At 43.1% G+C, this 15,684-nt stretch overlaps 1 protein-coding gene across 1 annotated transcript in view; it reads right to left on the bottom strand.

Moving 5' to 3' along the window:
* Positions 1 to 15,684, bottom strand: part of EPHA4 (EPH receptor A4) — a 156,755-nt gene that overhangs the window by 28,408 nt on the left and 112,663 nt on the right. The window contains exons 6-11 of the mRNA XM_035132510.2: positions 13,864 to 13,988; positions 12,518 to 12,677; positions 8,170 to 8,281; positions 1,831 to 1,889; positions 668 to 781; positions 42 to 227 (exon numbers count right to left, since the gene is read on the bottom strand). Coding sequence (XP_034988401.2) covers positions 42 to 227; positions 668 to 781; positions 1,831 to 1,889; positions 8,170 to 8,281; positions 12,518 to 12,677; positions 13,864 to 13,988 — 756 coding nt within the window. The remainder of the gene's footprint in view (positions 1 to 41; positions 228 to 667; positions 782 to 1,830; positions 1,890 to 8,169; positions 8,282 to 12,517; positions 12,678 to 13,863; positions 13,989 to 15,684) is intronic.

Here is a 15,684-nt window from a genome sequence, read left to right as displayed (position 1 = left end):
CATGATCACACATTTTTGGCAATAGGTTGCGTCCTACTTACATTTCGTAACCACCCCTTCCAAGTGGATGATGTTGGGGTGGTCAAATTGTCCCATGATACTGGCTTCACTCAAGAAGTCCCTTCTTTGTTTGTCTGTGTATCCAGCTTTCAGTGTCTTGATAGCAACACAGATCTCCCTCTTTCCCGGCACCTTCAAACGGCCACTGCAAACTTCGCCAAATTCACCTGCAGAGAAGGGAGACCCAAAGGCCAACCATGAAGTACCTGATGACAACTAAGTCACTGTGTGATTTTAACTCCACAATGCCATAGAGATTCTAGAAGATTCTAGAACCTTCAGTTTTGGTTATTCGTATGTGTAATACACTTTCCGATCTCCTTTGGGGTTTTCATTTTGCTGATTATGATGAACAACAGCAAAACAGTTTTTTTATTCAACGAAATTCATTCACTGAAGAATGGAAAACGCTTGCTGAGAAGGTAAACAACTTTATTCAAACATCTTTGCAAGTTATCTTGAAGACTGAAAATGTAGAAAGGTGGGATAGAAAACTGCCAAATAAAGAATAAATGAAATGAAATAATTCCCAGGAAATTAAAACCACAGTAAACCTTCCATCATTTTGACTCTATTAGTGTCTAACATGGTCATGACTTGAGCTTACCGACACCAATGACTTTTTCAATCTTTATGCAGGAAGCATCAATTTCTTTGGCAAATTCTCGCACAGCTTGGTTGGGGTCCTCATATGTAAAGGGGTCAACATACGTTCTAACACCTGCAACACAAAGATGCCTTGTCTACTTATGTAATCCATGTACAAATGAAGGATCATTAGTATATATCCGCAGTAGACAGTTAAAAGGCTAGATGACGATATAAATACACACCCCCAAAAATTCAGTCATTTGCCTTAATATGCAGAGATGTGTCCTCTTTATACATTCAAATATATAATCAAGCTTTGCCCTGGGAATGAACTGATCTGGTACCTGAACTATATTAAAGGCCAGCCTATCACAAAAATAAATAAATTTAGGATAAAAGGGCAAAGTGCTGTTCATTTTGTACAATGGAGAAAGCTTTTACACATTAACAATGTACTCTTAGCTAAGTGGGTTTGGGATTGGATTGTGAGTTGTGTGAATAGCAACACAGCAATGGTAAAACAGCAAGCAACTGGTTTTCTGAGCGAGTATATTTTAAGCAGCAACACAGCTTTTTGGTGACAGCATAAAAAACAAACGAGCAGAATATTGGTAAAGATACATGGCTGTTCATGCCCCGGATCTATATGGGAACCAGAACTTTTCAATCTGCTTCAGTTCACCACACTGAACCTCAAACTGTAACTTCAATCGACAGCACAATCCTAAACACATCTACTCAGGAATAAGTCCCATTGAGATATAAAGCCCACTCCATATTATCCAGTCTCCAAATAAATTTTGCAACGCTATAAAAAAAGAAAGAAATGTGAAAGTATGACCTCATGTCTCCCAACCCACTGAATATTCCTCAAGTAAAGAGGCTCTTTTCTGCTCGTTAGGTATGTTTAGGCACTACGTTGATCACATACAATTACGCGCTGCTTTTACAAGGAGCTGCTTGTGTGAGATGCGTGTCTACCCTTTGGAAAAGGCTACCAACTACGAAGCCACATAACCAATGCAGCTTATGAACCGGGACACAAATTCTCAGCTTTGGAGAAAGCAAGCTGCAAAGTCACATCTAAGGAAATGTCATTTCTTATTTTCTAAGCTTCAGAACACACACAGGACATGCTTTCTGAACCAGATCGGAAAACCAAGCATCAATGTTTTTTACCTTGATTCAAATGTTTCTCTTCATCTGCTTCTTGCTTGGCCTTACTATACTTGCTCCGTCTGTTGGAATGAAAAATAGAGCAAATCCAAATAAATATCTTACTTAGTGGTGAACTCAAGTGTCTTCTGGGCCTGCCAAGACACCAAGGCTTGCCAAAACAAGTTCTCTGTGCTACCGTAGTTGATGACTTAACACAGCCCTACCTGCATTACAAGAGTTGTCAGATTGCTTATATTGCATTAATTGTTGCCATCAAAGAAAAGATCCTTGCATTTTAGGAAAAGGGATTTTTGTATGTGCATCTTGCTTCAAAATGTAAATCTTCATCATCATCATCATCATCATCATCATCTGTGGCCCGTTTTGAAAAGGTTAAATAATTTCGATGTGAGCAAACAATTGAAAAGTGTGTGCTAATGATGAGATGTGTATGTAAAAATAGTAAGAAGTCTTCTGGCACCTTAAAGACTAAAACTATTTATGATGTCACAAGCTTTCATAGCCTATTCCAGAAGCATTATCCTGAATTGCAGGTACATATACACACAGTGGGATATCCACACAGGTCACAAGGAAATGAAATATCAAAAAGTGCAGCATATGTGTAATCAACAGATTCTCAAGTAGATTCTAGCTCATATTTCAATGTGAACAGCAACATATACCTGATAAAACTATTTTAATTCTACACATGTGAACATTAATCCTACAGATTAATATTAAGACTATACATATAACAACACATGAAAGGCTCATAATATTTGCAACCTTAGTTGTTGTTGCTGTTTTTTAAAGCCCTTTGATAAACAAAGATCTAAGGGAATCTAATAAAAGAAGGGCTTTGGTAAAGGAAAGATTTTCACATGGTAAAGAACATTTACCAAGCTCAGCTGGCCACTGCGTCTCTCTACGTTCTCAGGATCTCAGGGTCAGAACAGGAAAATTCCGAAAGCACAAGTACCATTTAGCAATTATAATTCAATGTTTCCCCCAAGTGAGTCTACTGCTGCTTTTTTTTGTTTTTCCTATGGGAACCTACGGCTTTTCTTTAATATTGCTGACATCAGAACTATCATGGGTGTCACAGGAAGCATTTTGGGCACTGTTGTGTATATTTGCCAACAAAAAAAAAAGAAAAGAAACAAGCCTGACCACATGTGATCACTCCTCATCCTTCTGCTGAAAGCATTTAAGCAATTTTAATTGTGACTGCCTATAAATGTTGTCTTTTCTAAGTATAAAAATTAGAGGGCAGTATACTGGGCAGAGGATGCGGTGGAAATCAATACACAATTTTGATCCACTGCCTCTAAAAGAAGAAGAATTTAACTCCTATCATTGCTTATTGGTTGTAAGAGCAGCCCCCATGCAGTGCAATCCTAGACTTATCTACCCAAACCCAAATCTCATTGAGCTCAATGGGGCTTACTTTCAGGTAAGTGCCTGCAGGACTGCAACGTAATGCTCCTACATGAGCGAACGAGTGCATATAAGCCCAACTGTTACACAAGCAATTCATGGTACAGATTACTGTATACCAACAAAGACATCCCAGGAAAAAACACACTAGAAATGCCTACTGAAGGGTGATATAGACATTTCTGTAAGAAGCAAACGTGAAGAAGGCCACAAGCTGCTCACCAGGCATCCCCAAACTGTGGCCCTCCAGATGTTTTGGCCTACAACTCCCATGATCCCTAGCTAACAGGACCAGTGGTCGGGGAAGATGGGAATTGTAGTCCAAAACATCTGGAGGGCCGAAGTTTGAGGATGCCTGCTCTAAAGTATCCCCATTGATTTTGTGTGCCAGTTGCAATACAGTAATCTATTCAGAATGAGCTGAATAGATGTTATATTGCAACTGGCAAACAACACACTGAATTCTACACCGAACCAAGGAATAACTATGTTATGGATGGGGTGGGGAGGAAGCCCCCAGTAACTTTAAAAATCCTAGTTATCTTTCTTTGGTCTAAAAGAGCACCACTGCGGGGAAAACTCCCTCTCCCCCCTCCCCCAAAGAGGGAAGCTAGAAGGAAGCGCAATGAATACTTTTCAGTCTTTAATTACAGCTTATTAGCTTCTAAATAAAGGCTTCCCAACCTCCTATTCACTTCAGCTCTACCTTTGTCACCTGTTGAGCTTTTGCTCAGGGCGGGAAACTGCTGGGGCCTTTTGTCTCGAAAAGATACTTTCCTCTTGCCCCCCCCCCCCATCTGCTCATTACTGAGTCACTGGGAGGGCATGGGAAGTTCTCTGGAGGCCCTGAGGAATGCTGGACACAAACTGACATTCACAGGCAGCTCACCTGAATGACAGAAAGAAACCTTTGTCGCAGAGCTCAGTCCCGTAATTACAGGGATTTGGGTGACAGTGATTAAATGGGAGGCGGGGATCAGGAAGGGAAAGCAGGCGCTGTGGAAAAACTGCAGGGGTCAGAGAGGCAGGCAAAGCCTACAGGTGGGGCTTCCAGATAAAAAAGAGGCGGGTCCTCAGTCTGACAGGCATGCACCGCAAATGACAAAGTGGGAGCCAAGGGGTATTAGCAGGTATTGTAGCAAAACAGCAGGAGCCCCGCATGCTTCTCTCCCAGTCAAGCCAACGCACCAGAGTTGGCAACTCCAGCCTTTGACAGGCCAATGTGGAGAACACAAAGGCAGCTCAAAGATTCCTGAATAGTGGGTTCCCAAACAGAAGGATATGACAAGGTGGCATGCCAGGGGCATCATCACTACAGGGGCATTCCTTGGTGGAGCTCTAGCTGTTTCATTTGAGATATCTGGATTTACCTCGCTTGTGATATAATAAAGAATTCTAAGATCCAAAATCTAACAAGACCCATTCTGCCTTCCAATTCTTCTTTTACAAAACACCCTGCGGTACTAACTTCCAGGGCCCTCAATGTGTTGCTCTGGAACCCTTTCACTTAAATCCTTTAACTTAAAAATATTAATTGGAAGCCAGGAGCAGTTTGGTCTGAAGGGGGGAAATGTGGGGAAATTTAGGATCACCATGGAGAAAGCCATTTGGGGAGAGTGGGAGAAATCATCCACAGCCACGTAGCAGAACCAGAAAAAACCCTCAGGGTGGGGCTAGGGGAGGAAGCTCAGACCCCACATCAAACAACTGTATGAGGTAGCCACAACCATGCTTTCCAACTCCTAACCTCTGAAAACGCACAAAATTGCTGTTCGAAATAGCTATGCTTGATGAAAGCTGCTGTGAAACATTCAAGCTGCTATCCATCCTTTGCTGAATTGAGCTAGCACTGAAGAGTATTACATGAATACTCTTTCTCAGTTCACATTTGCTTCATGCTAAAGGCATGGCGAGGCATTTGCCTGAACATATGAAGTGTTCAATCGTGAACAGCAGTGCTCATGCAAGGCTTGCACCAACGCCACCGGCTATGTAGGACCCATCTTCCAATCTTTGCGCAAAATGTCCAGGGGTTCTGGGAGTGGGGTTTGCATGCACACCACTCACAGTTCACCTGAACTGTGGCAGTGCCTTATTTTCTTCCTAGGTTGTGGCAACACTTCTAGCTTAAAAACTGGGCTTTAAGTTTACAAACAACCTAGTAAGTAAATTTTGGTATCCAGAAAAGAAACTTGGATGTCCCTCACAGAGAGACTTGCTTAGCTTGTATTACTTAATGATGCTGCTCAGAACAATTTTAAACAGACTGTGAAGCATGGAGAAATCACTGAGCATCCGGCAAGGGGAACTATGGGACTTTCTTTGAGCGTTTCATTTTGCACAAGATCTGTACAGCCCTTAATGTTTTGCACGTCAGAGCTACAACCTTGAGCCCACTCCCCATTTGCTTCTGTTTATACTTTCTTGGGTTCCATGATCACTGCAGATGGTGACAGCAGTCATGAAATTAAAAAACGCCTGCTTCTTGGGAGAAACGTAATGACAAACCTAGACAGCATCTTAAAAAGCAGAGACATCACCTTGCCAACAAAGGTCCGTATAGTTAAAGCTATGGTTTTCCCAGTAGTGATGCATGGAAGTGACAGCTGGACCATAAAGAAGGCTGATCGCCGAAGAATTGATGCTTTTGAATTATGGTGCTGGAGGAGACTTTTGGGAGTCCCATGGACTGCAAGAAGATCAAACCTATCCATTCTTAAGGAAATCAGCCTTGAGTGCTCACTGGAAGGACAGATCCGGAAGCTGAGGCTCCAATACTTTGGCCATCTCATAAGAAGAGAAGACTCCCTAGGAAAGACCCTGATGTTGGGAAAGATGGAGGGCACAAGGAGAAGGGGATGACAGAGGACGAGATGGTTGGACAGTGTTCTTGAAGCTACGAACATGAGTCTGACCAAACTGCGGGAGACAGTGGAAGACAGGAGTGCCTGGCGTGCTCTGGTCCATGGGGTCACGAAGAGTCGGGCACGACTAAACAACAAACAACAACAATACTTCCCCCAGAAGGGGCTGGGCCAAGCTCCAATTCTCAATAGTATGAACACCTCTTTATTTGTTTCCATCCAATTGGAACCTTACCAAGGCAGAGATAACTAAGGAGGCGGCTTGAGGGTGAAATAAGTGCTGGCGGCAAACACATCAGCTCCTCCAGCAAGTCTGTCAGCTACCTGGCTCCCAACAGCCTTTCCTTTGACAGCTTTATGGCCACTACTAAAGAGAATCAATAGGAGGGCAAGGGGTTGACGTTTCATTTTCTAAAAAGTGATCCATTGAGAACCAATCACCAGGCACTGTTTATCAGCCTTGGGAAGTGGCATTTTATAAAAAAATAAAAATGGGGAAGCTGGTAAAGGAATAATCTCAGCGAGACTCTCGGCAGGCAGAATTCTCCAAGGTGGCAACTCGTAATTAGAAATCCAATGCATCTCACTATCAATCCTGCCTTAAATAATAAAGTGATCAATAAAAGCAGAGGGGGTTTCAAGTCATCAGGCTCAGTGATGCTATTTTCTGTAGCAATGGCTTTTAATAAACCTATCTCTCTGCAATGCATTTTCGTAGGTACTTTTCCTCCTGTCAGCATGGATTCTGGTGAACCAGGCGAACCACCCACTGAAATCCATTACGGCGAACAACTACTTATCAGATATTATAACCCCATGGATTTAACAGTGTGTGCTTTTTTTTTTAAAGGAGAAAACAATTTGCAGTAAGAAAGTGAATCATAAGGAACCTGATCTTATTTATAGAGTACAGGAACATAAAAACAGCCCTGCTTGATCAGACTAAATATTCATCTAGTCCACAGTCTTATTTTTAGTGGTCAGCCAGGTGCTTCTAGGAAGTTCAGAAAGAGGCCGCAAAGATGATACCCCTTTTCCCATTGTTCAAGTCCAAGCAACTGATATTCAGAGCTACGCTGATTCTGAACCTGAACTCTGTTACTAGCCTATCTTGCAGGGCATTTGTGAAGAGATCCTCTCCCATCCATTTTTTTTATCCTTTTCTTGATTGGCAAAAGAAAGAGAACTACTTCCCCATCATCTTAATCACCTTTTCCAAAACAAAAAAACCCACCGTGCTAATTGTAAGCATTTGGAGGTGGGAAAAGCAATATTCTCTTTATTTAACCTTATATTCCAGGGACTATGTGGTCTTAATAACTTCCGTTTCTTTACTCTGCCTTCCTATCCCCACCTCAGGCTAGCCCAGGAAAATACTACAGAGCAGACTGTTTTTTAAAAAGCCAAACCCATAAATGTATTTACACTTCTAGAAGCTGAAATAATTGCTTTCCTGTCTTTGTGAGCCTGGTGATGGAAAAAAAAGCGTTGTCTAACCTGCCTGGCATACAAAACTGTGGAATTTAGTGTTGAAGTGCACCTTCCTTTTTGTTCAGCAGAGGCAACAACTACTGATGTGGCCAAATGAGGAAGCCATCAGAAAATCAAGGCGGCATCTTTTCTCTCTCTGCATAAGCTCAGATGCAGTGGGGGTTGTTCCGTTTCTCCACCCCCATCCCCATTGCCCTGGCACTTCTCCTATAAAATGCTGTCAGCCCAGAATGATGCATTCATTAAAACCCTACATCAAATTACAGTCTCTCTTTAGATCTCATGTTGTTGGCTTGCATCTTAAAACCTCCCACTACCACCACCCTATCCCTAGGATTGGTTTTGCATTTGAAGGGCAAATAACTCTGGAACTATTACCATTACACTGCATGCTGCTTTGGTAGCCCGATGTTGAGAAGATCAAAGCAACACAGGAGAGGGCTTGTGATGCAAATGCACTGTTTATGATGCTAATCAAAGAATTTAGCTTTGTTTGGGGGAGAGACAAAAAGCTGCCTCATGAAAGAGAAGGGGTGGGGGAAAGAAGGGGAGCTTAAGTTCTTACCTCCTGCTGATGACAAAGGCAGCAATGAGAATGACCACAAGGACAACACTGCCGGCCACGGAGACCAGAAGGACTGTGGGGTTGGTACCTTCGCCAATGATGGGAGAGGGGACTAGAAAGAGAAAAGGATATCTGTTAACATTCTGTAGTTATGTTACAGGCAGGAAGAACACAGGGAAGAGTGCTTGGTTCTGCAGCTGATGGGCAGACAGACACAGTTCAATGCACCACTCAAAGCCACTCTTGGGCCTTTTCATTAGCTATTCATTTGCCATAATTTTCCAGGAGGGCCTTAATTAGCAAAAGGCATTATGCTCAATAATGGTTTTGGGGGGAAACTCATCAAGAATAAGGACTCCCCTCTTTCTCCCCTTCATGTCTACCCTGAGAGTATAATGGCTGATTTAGCACCCACTGAGCTGCTTCCCATTTTATTTGATTTAAAATGGACCAGATGCTCATTCCTTGACTATGAGCAAGAGGCAGACTCAAACAGAACAAGATGTTTTCGACTGTCTTAAAGCGGGCTAGAGCACGGCCCGTTTTCATGTGCGCTGCCTGAGGGATGTTAACACCAATAGGCACAACCTGAACTGATTAACGTTTCTCTGTGCAATGGAAATTAAATATCCTTTGCCGCCTGCTATCTCAAGAAGCCATCATGCTTTTTACGTCTGTTGAATGCAGACAGAATGTACAAATAGCTGTACATTTTACTTCCAAAGTGGGGAGACCAAGGGACTGAAGAATGAGACCACCAGTTAGGTGTAGTGCAAGCCAGTTTTATCAAATGAGAACTTTTGTATTTGATGGGAAAATATGCGATTGGCAGTTGTTATTGGCAGCCTGATTGCCAAGAGGGACACCTAGAGCAGGAAATAAATGAATGCACAAAGCCACCATATCAACTGGGGTTACTGGTCTATCCAGCACAATATTGCCTTCCCTGTTAGCCAGTCTCAGGCTGAGGTCTTTCTTTTAAGTGGAGAGCTAGTAATTGAACATGGAGACTTTTGGAAGGGGAACATGTGCTCTACCACTGAGCTATGCACTGATCAGCACAACTCATGAATAGCTCAGGCAGGATGGAATGTCTTGTGGCTATGGACAACTTGGATTAATCCTGCAGAAAACAATCCCTGTAGAGCAGGGCAGTCCAACCAAGTAGGCCACCAGAATACTTCAACACGGAACCCATAGACCACACAAAGCCTTTTTGCATGTGGAGGGCAGGAGCTAAGCCAAAATTTGACCGTCACACAGCCATCATGCTGTCTTCCCCAAGCCAGAGAAGTGAGGCTCAGGTTTCTGGGAAGGGGGCCCGAGGCTCTGGCAGGATCCTAGAGCCCTCCCACCTTCTTCCTCAAGTTGGGAAAGTGCTAACTAAGCTTTGGAAAGGAGCTGGGAGGACTCTAGGACCCAGTCAAGAGCCCTCATGCCTCCTTCACAAAGCCCAACACCTCACTTGCCTGACTTTGGGAAGGCAGCATGAGAGCTGGGATCATGGGTGTAGACAGGATTTTTTGGGGGGGAGGACAGAACCTCAGTTATTTTTATTGATTTGGGAGGGCAGCTCCTCCCTGCCTATGCCCATGGCTAGGGTGTGTGACAAAGGTTTTGAGGGTCACCGAAAAAGGCCTTGAGGGCCACATGCGATCTGCGGGGCAGCCACGTATTGGACTGTGCTGTTGTAGAGATTGGCTATACACAATATTGAATCACTTAAGCTCATAATGAAGAAGGTTTGTAGGAAATCAACCTACAGTAGTACCTTGGGTTACAGACGCTTCAGGTTACAGATGCTTCAGGTTACAAACTCCGCTAACCCAGAAATAGTACCTCAGGTTAAGAACTTTGCTTCAGAATGAGAACAGAAATTGCACAGCAGTGGCGCGGCAGCAGCGGGAGGCCCCATTAGCTAAAGTGGTACTTCAGGTTAAGAACAGTTTCAGGTTAAAAATGGACCTCCGGAACAAATTAAGTTCTTAACTCGAGGTACCACTGTACTTACTAAGGTTCCTGACCAACACTTTATTTTTGAGGCTTCAACTGAAGAGCTAACCACTAGTTCTAAGCAGACACAAAACAGAGGCTTACCATGACAAAGGCCCAAAATAATATGGGAGCGAGATAAAATGTATTCCATCAGCAGACAGCCCAATCCCATAGCAAGGTCAAAATACAAGAATGACAAGAATTAAACGAGAATGGATGGAATCAAGCACAGATAGGAAGGGTGGGTATGCAGGGAGGGCAAAGAAAATGCCTCTTTCTGGACTTTTCTGCTAGAGGAAGCCTGAGGAGAAAAGTTTCCACTGATGCCTGCCTCCAATATTCCCCGCCCCAAGTGAACTGGCATGAGGGTGATTGACAAAGAAGAAGGACTAGCCGGAGGGCAGCATAGTCAGCCCTTCCAGAGAGCTAAGCCACCCTTTCTCTGCTGTGCCAGGCTCAAACTGAGGCGCCTAAAGGTAGGGTTGCCACTTGTGGTTGTTTGTAAAAGTATAAGGGGAGCACACAATATTCCTCCCTAGCACGTATCCATGTATAACATGCTTATCCCGAGAGAACCAATAATTATTTTAAGGAATTTATTCTTTGCCACTTGAGATGCCCTCAAAATTTATGCACAGAACTCAAGTTAGCATTAAAGGAAGCCAAGCCATTAAATCCCTCCCATGAATCAATGGGAGATCTTGCTGCAGAGTAATACACAATGTATCGTTCTATCGTTCCTTATTAAGACTTCCTCATTAAAATGTTGAAAACAGCTTGCATCAAACGCACAGGATGTGCAAATGCTAGCAAATACCATGTTTGCTGTGGGCGGATTTACGTAACTGCTTTATTTCATCCACAATGTGATTTTCTGCAATCACTCCCTGGATCCTATGAACATGTGTTTCAAAGTCCTGGTTCTTGAACACTTCCAAATATAGATGCATGAACACAATCCAAATGAACACAACACTTCCAAATAGAGATGAATGAACACTTGCTGTACTGCTCACAAGTGCAGAATGAAAATGGATATGCTCTACAGCTAGAGGGAATGCATGATTGCCGCAGAAAAGGTTTCTCGTGCGACCTTCTCTCCTGTTAACGTCTAGTAGTGACATGATCTCACCACACTACACATCCCTTGTCAAGAGCCCTGTGGAGACTTTTGGGCAGGGCTGGTCAGAGAGGGAGGTGGAATGAGGAGAGCAGGGGCAAGTTGTGCTCATGAGTGTGTTGATCTGGATGTGGGGGTGGGGGTGAGTGGTTTGTTGGGAGAAAGCCCTGCCCCAGTGGCATCATATGTCCCACGTGTTGAAGATGGGGAGCCATACAGTCCAGTCTCCACCCTGCCTTCAGCTAGCAAAGCACTTCCCATCCCAGGGAAGGCATATGAGCCTAGGGTTAGTGAGCCACTTGCGCCAACCCCGACTCCATCTTCAAGGATGCACTATCAGCCACGCTCGGCCTACTTGCAGGAGTGCCCAGCTCTGTTCCTTGGCAAGACATCCACACAAATGACTGTGCCTGCTTCTTCAAAGAGAGAGAGTCAACGGTCGAGACATTGTATCTTACAGCACTGTTTTGAACGCCTGGCCTGTGTACCTGTAACCTGAATTTTGGAATAAAGCCTTTGGTAATAATCAACCCAAGGGTCTGAGTGAGGCATCTACACTGGGGAGCCAAGACATCACTTGACTGGCAGCTGCTTGCAGAAGTGGGGAGACTTACAGAAGGGAGACAGGATGTCCTGCATTTTCTAGGTATTAATGGAAGAGACTGGCAAAGGAAAACTTTGATCTATTAGAGTCTAAGGATGTTGTGAGGATTTTGCTACTTAGCAGGACCTGCTTTATCCCTATCATAGTATTTGCATGATGATGATGATGGTACTTAGTCAATTCTTTCTATGAAAACGTGACAAAATATATAAAATACCAAACACCTTGCTAACCAGTTAAAACCAAATACACAGAATAAATAACACATTTAAAACATCTAACAATAACTATAAAAAGGACAAATCCTACCCCACTCCTCTAAATCATAACACAGTATGACCTAAGGGTGAGTGTTTTTTAAGCCTGGGTAGACAGGATTCTTTTGCATCTCTTTTGGGGGGCAATTTCCTCCATTTCCAACCTGAGAAGAAGCCATGGAAATAAAAGTCTGTGATCTGGGACGTTTAGATGCCTGATCAAGGCCAAGCACTTCAAAGAGATTCTGAACCAACAAGAAACCCATTCATTTGTATTCAATTAAGTTAAATGCAGCTCTGTTTCAAAATGGTGACAGGAGGAGAAAGGATGCCCAGGATTATACCAGTGAGAGATGTGTTATTATTACCTACCAGTGTTGGTTGTGAACTCAAAGGGCCCACTGAAGTCTCCATAGCCTGCTGCTGTCCTTGCTCTCACATGGAAGACGTATGAAGTCAACGGATTCAGGCCCTTGATATCAGTGTTTCTGGCAGCCGTTTTCACAATGCGATAGCTGCGTTCATTTTGGTCCTAACAAGGGAAAAAGACAGAAAGAAGAGCAAATAAACAGTGCTCTGTGAACTCTGGAACTTTACCAGTTGCCGAATCTGTGATAAGGATGTTACTAACAGGCACTGAATTTTCAAAGGAGCACTGGAAACTTTTCTCTTTTTTTGTTATCTTCAGTAATATGAGAGATTGGCAGACTTGTACATTTTATCATTCTTCTTTGGCTAGGAAGTCAAAGGAGTGATCAAGGAGTGATTAACTGATACAGTCAGTTAATCACTGGTTTGGTTTGGTGTTTTGTTTTTTTAAGGCAAGGGAATATGTTCTTGAAAAAATACATCCCAGATTGTGATCACAATCCTTCTGATGAACAAATAGAACTTTATTGCCCATGCACAATTCTTTCTTTTCCACCCCTTTCAGTTTAGAACTGTGAGAAATGCCTGCCAAGCACTCTTCACTCCCCTTCCTCCTTTCCTTAAAAGTGGAATCTGGGTTTTTTTTTTCTGTTTGGAAAATGTGTCAGAAAAAAAATGCTATAATCTTGTTCCAATAAAAATCTACAACTCATTTTGGGCATTATTAGAAAAGCAAATAAGGTGAAGGGGGTGGGGGAGAGGGAGAGAGAGAGAGAGAGAAAGTAATTGTTCATTTTGCAGAGAACCTTGAGAGGAAATAGCTCTTTCCATAGATCTGAACTGGGGGAGGAACAAATTATTTGTAGAAATGTCTCCATATAACTTGAAGGAGGTGAAGAAAGTAATTTCCTTTCCTTTATTTTCTATTAAAATCTATCAAACCGCCACCATCATTCTGGGCAAAAGCTATCAGCTCATACAGAGCTCATTATTATTACTGTGCTATATACTTCATTATTACACATCCGTCTCTGTTGTAAGGCTAATGTTGCACTACTTCTCTGCTCTATTGATTCTCATTATAAATAGCCCCACTGGAATCAGATAGTTCCTACGGTGAGAGAAAATACAAAATGACACCAGTACTACAGAGCAAAGGGGGGAGCGAGTGCAATATGTTATTCAGTACAACTGCTAAAATGTATGAAATGTCAGACTGGATATGATTTTATAGGCAAACAAACTTGTTGCTGATAATGACCATTTACACAATGACAAAGGTAAACTATTTGGGCCGTGGCAGCCAACATAATGGAATAAAAAGTCATCTCTCCAGGATGAATTAATACCTTTTCATAATATTTGACTTCATATTCCAAGATGACTCCATTTGGCCTGTCAGGTTCCAGCCAAGCCAGTGCCACACTGTGCCTCGTTATTTCTTTAGCTTGGATCAAAGCAATTTGAGACGGAGCTGCCAAGAGAGAAAGGAGGGAAATGTTATACAATGGCTCCCAGAAGAGCCCTAAGTATTGGCGGATGCTGGCTGTTTTGTCTTTTGCACAAATGCAATATAAGATCTCTTGGACACACTCACCAAAGGAACTCAACACAGGCCTAGCCTTAGGCATGTTGGCTCCACGGAAAGACTATTGAAACACTGTCCATGCAATAAATTGTACTTTATAGCCTGTGGGCCTGGGAGGAGCCTCCTCCTTTCCCATCACATTGGTCTGATGGCTCTGTGCCCACCTTTCATTCTTTAAGAACTCAGACCCCTGATGAGGTCTTTCAAGCTACCCTGGGCAAGGCACAGTAATGAAATGTTCTTTGATGACATCAGTAGCGTGCATTCATTCATCAGGTCTGTTGGTACATTTGTACCACACTGAAACCAGCAAGAAGCATGTCTGGCTACATACAATAAAGTTTAAGCTACCATGCTACATAAAAATTAAGCAACAATAATTAGTGAGGTAGAGTCCAAAGAAGAAGGATTGGCCACCAAATTTATTGGATTAGTTCTTCCAGATTAATTTAGGATTGGACTCAGGCCCCATCCAGAACCTGGACCAATCCTAATTTGAGCTCTCTCTCTCTCTCTCTCTCTCTCTCTCTCTCTCTCTCTCTCTCTCTCTCTCTCTCTCTCTCACACACACACACACACACACACACACACACACACACACAGCAAGCCCTCCTATTCCCCTCCCTCTCCATGAACCTTCCTGTCACTTTCAGGCAATTTGAAAAAGTGGCAAGAAGCAAGCAGGAGTTGCAACTGAGAAAACTCTAGGATAGTGGGACCTGAAAAGGACCTCAACGGGAACCTCTAACACCTGGAAAGGTATGGGAAAAGGTATCCTCTGGGCCCTGCAAAACTTTACATGATGTTGGGAGCAGGGCAAGGCCCAGAGGACTTTGTCCTCCCATTTTAACCTTCCTGTGTGTTAAAGTCTTCCAATGAGGTCCTTCTCAGGTAGCCACCATTAACTGAGATCAGGTGGTTGGCGAGAGGGCATTTTCATACTATAGAATTGTAGAGTTGGAAGGGACCCTGAGGATCATCTAGTCCAAGGTTCTGCAATGTAGGAATATGCAGCTGTCCTGGATGCAGATTAAACTTGCAACCTTGGCATTGCCAGCACCATTCTCTAACCAACTGAGCTAGAGCCTATATACTACCAGATTCCTGGAGGTCAATGGCTCTATGGCCTAACACAGGACTTTTATTTGAACATCTAAAGCTGCTTTATCCCAAGTCAAGCCATGGGACCATCTAGCCAAGTACAGTCTACTCTGACTAGAAACAGCTCAAAATCACAGATTCTCTCTCCCCCCCCCCAACTTGGGAATTTCATTCTGGACAGCGCTGCATTGGGGGAGAAGTGTCGGCCTTGGCGTTTCTCAACACCCCCAGTCTTAATTGGAACTACAGAGATTGAAAGCAGATATCTGACTAATAAACTACCGTATACCCCTCTTGCTTCACTAGGACACATGAAAACTTTCAAAGAAGACTCACAATGTAGAATTGTGAATCTGAATGCAAATGATCACAGAATAGGCTAGAAACTCTAGCAGATTTTATCCATTCTTGCTTTTAGGATTTGGCTGTGTGACCTTCTGGTCTCCCATGAATGTTCTCTCATTTTTATTGTTTTCACACT

This window comes from Zootoca vivipara, chromosome 5, assembly GCF_963506605.1.
Source record: "Zootoca vivipara chromosome 5, rZooViv1.1, whole genome shotgun sequence".
Lineage (NCBI taxonomy): Eukaryota > Metazoa > Chordata > Lepidosauria > Squamata > Lacertidae > Zootoca > Zootoca vivipara.
This window is presented reverse-complemented; position numbering and strand designations above follow the sequence as displayed.